Raw genomic sequence first — 10,694 nt, forward strand, 5'->3', positions numbered from 1 at the left:
AAAACCAGCTGTTCTTGAAGCCAGCCTGCCCCTGGATTAATTTAAGATACTTGAGTCAATAAATTCCCTTTATTGCTTAAGAGAGAGTGGATATGGTTTTTGATCCCTTGTAACAGAAGGAGTCGTAGCTGATACAGATCACAGCTGCTCCCAGAATGTGGATCTCTCCATTCTAGTGTAGGGAACCAAGCCTCAAAAAGATGGGGTCCTTCTTTAGGGACCCTGAGACTAACTCAATGAAAATAATTAGTCTTTTGGCAGTCAACAATTTAAAAGAGCTTACTAAGTAGCAGATAGGAACCGGAGCTAGTACCATTTCAGGTGATTTCCAGCCTGGAGATGCTTAGCGGCTGAGGTGCATGTAGGAGACATGAAGACTTGAAGTGATGATGTAACCATAGCAATGTAAGCTAAAGTCCCAGCTACAAGGAGAGGAAGAGGAGGTGGTTTGACTTGCGGGGGTGGCGGGGGGAGCTCTGGGCCCCTCTCAGATCTGTGCCCGGCGATAAGGATCCTGTTTATACCACACTTCCTGGCTTTGCTTTTCCTGAGCTAGCCTTGCGCATGCGAACTTGGCCTCTTCTGTAGCTCCTTGAACACTTTGGGGAGAAGCGTTTAAATGACACAAGTAAACATGTTGCTTTGGTACCAGAACCCAACTGACACGGATCAAAGACTCTTCCAAAGAAAAGATTGCTACAAAGGATGTTGCAATTCATGACTGTATTTACATAATATTATAAATGGTAACACATTTGAGACCACTGAGGTATAAACCTTTTATGATCCAACATACTGAATTTATCAACACAGAACCTATAATGTACAAAATAAATTAATAAGGAACCCAACAGAACATGTTATGTTGCAAATTTACTGCTACTTATAACATGCCTGTTTTACTAGGTTCAGATAAAATAGCAATATATATATATATATATTTTTTTTGGTGTCAGATGCAGATACATAATTTGTACCAATCTCACAGAATTAGTTTAATCCAAAATGAAAAACTTATTATATTTTCTATCAGATGCAACAGAAATTGTTTGAAAATAATCTCTCCCCACTTCTCCTACTTATTTTCTCCCTAGCACCTAATACATTGTGTATGTATTTCTTCATCATTTGTCTGTCTCCCCATTAGATTGTAAGCTCCTTGAGGGCAAAGCCTCAGTCTGATTCAGTGCTATATGCCCAGCACCTAGAATTTGACATATAATAGGTACCCAATAAGTAAGTACTGAATGAATGAGTTTAAAACAGGCACACATTTAGCCAATATAAAAATTGATTTCTATAACTTCATTTCACACACTGGCCCTACATGATAGGCTAAAAACTTTGGTCCTTAGTTCACACCTGATTCTCTTCCCTGACTCTCTGTGGGATAAGCCAATGTCCTGGGGTTGCTCAGCCACTTGGTAATACCAGGTTTGGGCACCATGGCTGTTGCCACCCCTTGGTGTATCCCCAGGCTGGCTTTTCCCAGAGCATAGACTTGCACAGGTTGTGGGTGTGAAGCTGAAGCGAAGAAGTTAACACGGAGAAGGAAGGAGGAAGGAGGCTCATTCCAACATCCCCCTGAATTGCTGCGTGTGCCGCTCCAGCTTCTTGGCCTCAGCCTGGAGGTGCTGCAGGGCGGCGGGGCTGGGATGCTGGAGTACGGCGTGCTTGGTGGCCAGCGCCAGGTCCTTGAGCAGGCTGCAGAGGTGGCTGCTGCCGTGCAAGATCTCGTTGCGCACGTCCCTCTCCTGGGTCTCCTGGCACAGCGTGTCCACCAGCTTCTGCCCGACCATGATGACTAGCTTGCTCTGCGCGATGAAGATCTCGGGGGGCTGGCCGTTGCCGAGACTGCTGTGCAACACGCCGATGGCTTTGAAGAGCGCCCCGAAATAGAGGCGGCAGTGTTCAGAAAGGCAGATTTTCTTCTCAGGATTCTGCTGACTCAAAGGTCGGGGGCTAAGGGAGCTAGGATTCTAGAGAAGAGAAAGGAAACAATGGATAAGAGAGAGATTCGATCAACAGGCTGTGGTTGTCTCTCTTTTCCTGTTTTTGCTCAATTTGCTAGCCTTTTTGTAAGAAAAAGTACAGTTTTGTTTGGGAAGCCCCACAGTGCAACATTTGCCTAAGAAATTAATGTTAAGGTTTTCAAAGCACTGTTACATATAAATTATCTCTCAGGTATATAATTTTATATATTGCATTATATATATAAAATCATTCATATTAGATAGATATAAAATCGTATTCAATCCTCTCTACAAACTGTTAGAAACCCATTCTAAGAAACTCGTTGACAATGACTAAATTTATAACTTAAAAAAAAATGCAGAAAACTTGATGGTGAGATTTAAAAATTTACTCAAAGAACAGGTTTTAAAGCATTTAAAAAACCCTTCCTAGTTCCAGTGTCAGAGGTAAATCTGAATCCCCCAAATTTCCAGAAGAAATAAAAATATACTGACTTATCTGCTTTAAGATTAAAATATTTATCTTACTTGCTAATTAAAGTTTTATTTAGAAGTTTACTTTCATGAATTTTATTTTCTGGAATGTGGAACCAAAGCCTGTTCACTGTTGAAAGATTCTCAGCATCAAACTTAGTGGAAATCCTACTCCAGGTAATAATAAAACACACTGCTATATTTAAATTGGATAACCAACAAGGACCTACTGTACAGCACGGGGAACTCTGCTCAATATTATATAACAACCTAAATAGGAAAAGAATTTGAAAAAGAATAGATACATGTATGTGTATAACTGAATCACTTTGTGTACACCTGAAACTAACACAACATTTTTATCAACTATAATATAAAATAAAAAGTTTAAAAAAAAAGCCCCTTTGTTAGGTTATAGGTGAGGAGACTGAGGCTTCTGGAAGAGAAGAGGCTGCCTAGGGTCACTCTACTAGCAAAATAAAGATCTGGAGCTCTTAGCCTAGTCAGCAAGTCTGAAACTCTCATTCTTTCTATTAAACTGTGCACTCTTATCAACCTACGGTCTTAAAACACCCAGCTCAGAAGCACTCAGACAGTGTTATAGTTGACTGTGTCTCCCCAAAATTCATATCATGAAACTCTACCCCTCAGTGTGAAGTTATTGGGAGATGGGGCCTTTGGGAGGTGACCAGCACTAGATGAGGTCATGTGGGTGGGGCCCCCAGGAATGGGGTTAGTGCTCTTCCAAGGGTTGCCCGAGAGCTTGCTTCCACCCTCTGCTCTCTGCCAGGTGAGGATACAATGAGAAGTGGGCAGTCTGCAGCCTGGAAGAGGGCTCTCACCAGAATCTGACCCTGCTAGCACCCTGATCTTGGATTCCTAGCCTCTAGGACTGTGAGAAATACATTTCTGTTGTTTATAAGCCACCCAGCCTATGGTACTTTGTTGTAGCAGCACAAACAGATTAAGATAGACAGGTAAAGGGAAGAAAAGCCTGGGGTGTTGGTTGAGATGGACTCTCGGGGGGCAGGGACCATGAGAAGAATGCATCAGAGGCTAGAAATGAGGAGCAACCATCTGGACATTGGAATATTGGCATCTTGGCTTGGGAGTATTACCTGTAGGTAAACAAAAATGTACTATGATTTTTATTCTGGGCTGTTGGAAATCTCTGGAGGTATCTTTGGTTGCCACATTGACCAGGGAACACTACAGGCTACCAGTGGACAGGGGGCTAGGGATGCTGAACAGTCTGTACCACGCAGTGAAGAACTGCCCACCTGATGGTCAGTGGTCCCCCTGCCACCCCCACTGAGAAGCAGTCAGTTTAAAGCAGGGTTTTTCCAAGAGTGATCCTTGGACCTCCAGCACCTGGGAACTTGTTAGAAAAGAAAATTCTCAGGCCCTTCCGTAGACCTACTGAATCAGAAACTCTGGGGTGGGGTCCAGCCCTCTGGGTTTTAGCAAGCTCTATAGGAAACTATGACACACTCTCAGGTTTTAGAACCACTGGTCCAAGGCATACTTCGTGCTGAACAAAATAGCATGACTTTTAGCAATCTGACAGGCCCCAAGTTTTGGGTTTGGGGTTTGAAGAACGAAGCATCAGGACGCCTGGGTTATTATCTTAGTTGGCCTCTGAGAAGGCAAACAATCTTGTCCACATCATTGGATATCTCTGTCCCTTCTCGCCCATGCTGCCCTCCCCAGCCCCCATCAGCCAGGAGGTTGAATGGGTTCATTGGTTCCCAGGCTTCAGTTATTCAAAGAAAACCTTCACACATTATGCCCTTTCTACCTTCCTCTTAACTTCGGTCAGCTACAACCTTGTTTTTAAGTGATCAGCTGTTTTTACTTAAGTTAAAACTTTTAAAATCGGTAAATGGAAAACTACTATCCTTTACCACTAATAGGAGGTAAGCAATGAAAAATAAGTACAATGATACGAGTTTTGATTTAAACAAAAAGAGGAAGAAGATCAAATGTCAGAGAGGTGTTGAAGATACACAGGCCCCAAACCAAAATGTTTTTTCTGTTGTAATCAGAAACATTAAAAGGGAATGTCAAACAGATACATGCACAGAGGGAAGGTCAAGTGAAGACACAGGGAGAAGACAACCACGTACAAGCCAAGGAAAGACACCGGAGAAGAAACGAACCCTGATCTTGGATTTCTAGCCTCCAGAATTGTGAGAAAATAAATTTCTATTGTTTAAGCCAAAGGGGGAAAAATGTCAACAAGAATGTGAGTCCGTGTGGCTTCATGCCATGTCAGTATCTCCTGTGATAAACTTGCAGAGCACCTAGAATTATTTCACTGATGGTTAAAGGACCATGTTCCACATTTTGGGGCTCATTGGACTTGCTCATCTCCAGGGTTCCTTCTATTATAAAAAAGGAAGAACTGTCACAAAACCAAGTCTCCTCCCATGTGGGTCAGGGCTGTAATGCTGAATTATTCACAGCAGGAAACACCTCTGGGGATAAAGCCTATTAGTCCATCAGAAGTATTGGAGAGTCAGCATCATCGCTTACCTGGGTTTCTAAGTCTTTGTTTTCATCCAGCCTTTGTTCCAAGATGGGTTTTTCTTTCTCTTCTAGGCTAGGCAACTCCTGAAACATAAAACCCCTTCAAATTACCAACCAGAATGGTCTTTATACTATTATATAGCTGTTTAAGTCCACTTTATAACTTGAGCATTCCTCGTTATGTTTTTGTTGATGGTTCTACCTAGTAATGACTTTTTCCAACAAAGGAGACTTCAGCAGCCCGAGGGCTGAATTTTGCCTACCAACATGGCCTAATATAATGACACACAATTTTATTGGGAAATGAAAAATAACCAAATTTCCAGCTTGTCTAGAGTGTGTTAAAGCTCTTGCACCTCCAGGCATGTCAGCAGAAAACCAAGACTGGGGCTGAAAGCACTGAGTTATCTCCGTGACACAGGCCCCAGGTTACGTGCTGCATTTCTTGCAACTTGCAATTCTCTCTCTTTTTCTTTTTTGGCTGCGTTGGATCTTCCTTGCCACGTGTGGGCTTTCTCTAGCTGCAGCGAGCGGGGGCTACTCTTCGTTGCGGTGCACAGGCTTCTCATTGCAGTGGCTTGTTGCGGAGCACGGGCTCTTGGTGCGTGGGCTCTAGAGAGCAGGCTCAGTAGTTGTGGCGCACGGACTTAGCTGCTCTGAGGCATGTGGGATCTTCCCAGACCAGGGCTCGAACCCGTGTCTCCTGCACTGGCAGGCTGATTCTTAACCACTGCGCCACCAGGGAAGCCCTGCAACTTGCAATTCTTGAACTAAGGGTCTCTTTCTATAGTGTCTAGACTCATGGAGCAAAGTATTCCTAAGAGTAACTAGAGTCTGGAGGCTGCTAGGACCATGCACAACTTGGAAGAGTGTTTACAGTTCCTCTTCTGTTTCTAACAAACACACTGACAATGACGAAATTTACAACTGTGAAAAATGCAAAGAAACTTGATGATGAGATGAAAAATTTTGTTCAAAGAACAGGTTTCACAAGGTTTTCAAAATCCTTTCTAATCCTAGCATCAGAGGTAAGCCCAAAACCCCAAATTTTCCAGAAGACATCCTGTCTGCCTTAATATTAAGATACATATCTTACTTCTTACTAAGAGCTCACCTAGAATTTTACTTCCATGAATTTTATTTTCTGGAAAATGGAACCCTTATCTCCCCAAAGACGATAAAACAGATTCTCATCATCTAACTTACTGGTGACCACTCCAGATAAAAATGGAAAGTCCCCTTATAGTATACCAACTCTGAACTCACCTGTTCACAAACATCTGTCCTATTTTTCTTTAATAGTTCAGGAGGGTGTTCGCTTTCCCTTTGTTTCTGAAAAGAAGCATTCCTTTGGTATGATTCAATCTCCTTTTGGGGAAGCCGGATGGATTTTGCAAGCTTAAATTCTGCATTTGGGGTCAATTGCATGGGGTCTTCCTTTTCACAGTTCGGCTTGAAAAGGAGTCTCCCGTTGGCAATGACGAGGGAGGCGAACCTCTTGATGTCTTCTGGAAGCATCCGCGCCGTCAGGACAAATCTCTCCAGGTCATCCAGGCTGTTTTGGACTTTGTTGGTCACAAGGACTTCCAGGGACCAATCGCAGCTCTCCAGACTTTCCTTTGTTTCAAGCAGGATTTGGTAGGAGTTGGAGATTGTCTGTAGCTGATCCCTAATTTTGGCCTGAAGTTTACTGTCGGTAAGGTTCCAGGCGGTCCCACGGACGCCGCAGGCGAAATCCAGAAATTCTCTCAAGGATTCCTCTATGCAGTCGGCAGCCCTGCGGATCGCGTGGATATTGGCCTCCAGGCAGTCTTGGAACCTCCACTGCCTACTGACAAAGAGCATGAGGCCCGCGACAGAGTTGTCCACCTTGTGCTGCAGAGCTGTGACTGTCTCTTTGGCCAAGTCCAGGTCCAATGGGAGCTCTTTGGCTGACTCCTCCGAGAAGGAGCTAGAAGAGTGGCTAGACGTGGAGGAGCATGAGGAAAGGACGCTGGCTCTGCTGTCAGAACTGGAAACGGACAAGCTGTCTGGCTCAGGAGACAGCGATGCTGCCCGTCTGGAGAACCATGAGGAAATATGGTCCATGGAATTCTCTGAAGGCCCATCGGCTTTTCCCAGCTCTTTCCCAGCCTGGGGGACACTTAGCACTGCTTTAGGGACGTCGTAAATGTTCAGCTTGGTGTTCTTCTGTTCCACTCGGGAGATCAGAAAGCTTGAAGGGACCTTGTAGCTGACACCTTCATCCAAAGGGAATGCATCCCTGGGTGGTGGAAAGCTATGAGAAGGAATCTCTGGAAGGCTGAGTTTTTTCTGCATGGGCACGTTTTTCTGCGGGTGTGGACTGAGAGTCCTTGCTCTGCTGTTCTGAGGGCTGTGAAAACTGGACATGTACCTGGGGAGAGCACGGTGCCCCGATTTTTCCACAAAGCTGCTTAGAGATGCGTTTCTTACATCAGCCTTTTCTGGAGACACTGGAGTGTCATAAATCCATTCGGATTTCTGAGGGCTTGGCAACGTGTTGCAGCTGCCTCTCCTTAAGGCAATGCTTGACATCAGGGGAACACTCTGCCCCTGTGAAAAACCACACAAAGTCACCCAGTTTAGGAGCAATAAAAAGACAGTATGAGCGACTCAGGTGACACATGTGTATTATACTGAGGACCCACCAAGTGCTTGGCACTGTGCTTAAAAATCTGATCGACACTCCCCTACTCACGCTTCTTCTGTGGCTCCCCACTGCTGTTATCACTCAAGCCCTTCACAGTCGGGCTCCAACCTCCTTTTGAGCCTCCTTGCTCTCCGCTTCTGCCACCACCCTCCTTAAAGGTCCAGCTACCCTTGCTGTTTACCTTCCCCTGAACACAGAATGCTCTCTTGAACCACTATATTTAATTTTACCCAAACTGGTTCCTCTGCTCTAAATGTCTTCCCAACCCCTTGCTTTCCGTCTAACAAACTCCTATGCATCCTTTGTGACACTGCTGAGTTGCCACCTTGGGCATAGGTACATTTATTTAGACATGTGACAGAATCCAACGATAAACATGGATTACGGATTTCAAATTAAGGCACCTCCTTTTTATACAAATAAAAACCTACCTTGATGCAACATGTCTCCAAGGTATACAATAAGAAGCAGCATTTATCTAAAGTCTACTGAGCTCATGGGACTTCCCTGGTGGCGCAGTGGTTAAGAATTCGCCTGCCAACGCAGGGGACACAGGTTCGAGCCCTGGTCCAGGAAGATCCCACATGCCGCGGAGCAACTAAGCCCGTGCGCCACAACTACTGAGCCTGCGCTCTGAAGCCCGTGAGCCACAACTACTGAAGCCCAAGAGCCACAACTACTGAAGCCCATGCGCCTAGAGCCCGTGCTCCGCAACAATAGAAACCACCGCAATGAAAAGCCCGCGTACTGCAGCGAAGAGTAGCCCCCGCTCACCACAATTATAGAAAGCCCGCCCGCAGCAATAAAGACCCAACACAGCCATAAATAAATAAGTAAATAAATTAATTAAAATAAATAAATAAAACAAAATAAAATAAAGTCTACTGAGCTCTTGCTCTGTGCCAAGCACTCTACTAGGTCTTTTGCAGGGATTATGTCAATTCTCACATAAGTTTGTAATAAGAAACAGAGGCATATGGAAGTCAAAGGATGTATCTAAACCACGTAGCTTGTTCTGTTCCTGAACACCATTGCAGTTACAAGTTTAGCCTCCAGTGAAGTAAGTTCTGCTGTGAGGGATTTGCATTCCTAATTTTTTTTTTTTTTTTTGCAGTACGTGGGCCTCTCACTGTTGTGGCCTCTCCCGTTGCGGAGCACAGGCTCTGGATGCGCAGGCTCAGCGGCCATGGCTCACGGGCCCAGCCGCTCCGCGGCATGTGGGATCTTCCCGGACCGGGGCACGAACCCGTGTCCCCTGCATCGGCAGGCGGACTCTCAACCACTGCGCCACCAGGGAAGCCCTGCATTCCTAACTTTGACCAAGCAAACAACATTTCCCAGAGGCCGTTCAGGTTTGCATAGCATCGGATCTCAGCGCCCGTCACACTTACGTTTGGTTGGCTGGCAGGGGGACCAAGTGCTGCTTTTTGGGGGCTGGGGAGGATGTCATATAGCTGTTGCTGCTTCCCTGGCTCCTGGGGAAAGACCACAAAGAAGGACAACTTGAATTTTTCCCTCCTGATGGCTGCACATCACAAACTCTCTCCACTCCAGTGTTTCTTTTTTTTTTTTTTCCAAATGAAAACACAAATCACTGAAGACTTGGGGGATTTCAGTCATGATGCTTTTATGGTGGAAGTGTGTGCTCTACTGGGTATATTTTCAACAATGGACTCTGTGCTTTAGAAAAGGTGACTTCTCGATTGAAGGTGGGGACAAACTACAGAGAGAATTAGCTGCAGCTGCAGTTAGAAACGGTAGTTCATTTCCTCCTGTTAGTTCACCTTAAGACTGAATTAAAGAAGAATAAATAGAAGATTGGGACTTACTATGTCGTTTATCTTTCTTGTTTTTCTCAGCAGAAATTTTCCTGTGCTTGTAACTCATGTATTCATCCTGCAAATATTTACTGAGTGGCTACTAACGACTACACACTGAACCATATGACATATATACACCCAGTAATGAGCAAAAGATATGGCGCCTCTACAGATAATAGGCTTTTTTTTGGTGCAACAATTAGGAAATACATATTTTAGGATAAGAAAAACAGGTTCCATGTTCCAAAGCGAGGTGAGAGAGTACCAAAACAGGTTTTGCAAAGAAAGAGAGAAAAAGCTGGAATTTGGAGAGGGGGTTTCTTTGGAGCGAGCTGGGCTGTGAGTGTCCTGCTCTCCCCTTCTCAGTGCAGGGAGGAAAGGATGCTTTTCACTCCCTTCAGGCAAAGTGGAAAGTGCCCCACGGAACCTTCCGAGATTTGAGCTGTGCCACCTGAGCTTGGGGTCATAGTGCACAATGTCTAACTCTGCTTGAGAAAAGTTAAAGGTGAGAATCTTCTGACAAAGCACAGGGTGGTGGCTGGGCTGAGGGGGTCTGTTCTCAGGGCGGGGACCAGGCGGAGCAAAGAGAAGCCCCTGCCTTGGCATAACATTTAAAGGTGCACCAACAAACTCAGTGTCTAAGGTAAATAATATTTTAATGCAATACACTTTAAAATCTCAATTGATGTGAAAAAATCGTGATGAACAAAATATCAACATTTTGAATAAAGAAATGATCCACAGGGCCGGGACGAGGGCGAGGCAAGTGAAGTGAGTCTTGCAAATGTGTCTTTGCTTAAAACTTTGGGGGAGAAAGTGCCCCATTCTCCACACCTCACCCACCCCCCAGTCCTGGCCCTGGGGTCCATTGCGGCTGAGGGAGCCCGTGCGTTCTCTGTGGACCAGACGTGGGCTGCATGGGAGCTGGAGCCAGGCCTAGAGGGTGAGAGCATCTCAGGAGGGTGAGGCTGGAGATGACCGGCTGCCTGGAGCTCAGGGAGGAACCTTCAGCCACCGGCCAGAGGAGAAGCATCTGCCCACCCTGTGCAACTTGCAGGTAAGAGATACCCAGCATGGGACTTCCCTGGTGGTCCAGTGATTAGGGCTCCAAATCCTCACTGCTGAGAGCCCAGGTTCAATCCCTGGTTGGGAACTAAGATCTCACAAGCCACGCAGCCAAAGAGAGAGAGAGAGAGAGAGAGAGAGAGAGAGAGAGAGAGAGAGAGA

At 45.3% G+C, this 10,694-nt stretch overlaps 1 protein-coding gene across 3 annotated transcripts in view; it reads right to left on the reverse strand.

Annotated features, from left to right (window-relative positions):
• Positions 1–713: 713 nt before the first annotated feature.
• The window catches only part of CASS4 (Cas scaffold protein family member 4), a 47,333-nt gene continuing 37,352 nt past the window's right edge, over positions 714–10,694 (reverse strand). For all 3 annotated transcript variants that reach the window (XM_029221976.1, XM_029221975.1, XM_029221974.1), the window contains 4 exons: positions 9,039–9,122; positions 6,243–7,550; positions 4,983–5,060; positions 714–1,979 (listed from right to left, as the gene is read on the reverse strand). In XM_029221976.1, coding sequence (XP_029077809.1) covers positions 1,569–1,979; positions 4,983–5,060; positions 6,243–7,550; positions 9,039–9,122 — 1,881 coding nt within the window. In that variant the 3' untranslated portion in view covers positions 714–1,568. The remainder of the gene's footprint in view (positions 1,980–4,982; positions 5,061–6,242; positions 7,551–9,038; positions 9,123–10,694) is intronic.

This window comes from Monodon monoceros, unplaced genomic scaffold (assembly GCF_005190385.1).
Source record: "Monodon monoceros isolate NGI ecotype Baffin Bay Population unplaced genomic scaffold, NGI_Narwhal_1 Super_Scaffold_13, whole genome shotgun sequence".
NCBI classification, from domain to species: domain Eukaryota; kingdom Metazoa; phylum Chordata; class Mammalia; order Artiodactyla; family Monodontidae; genus Monodon; species Monodon monoceros.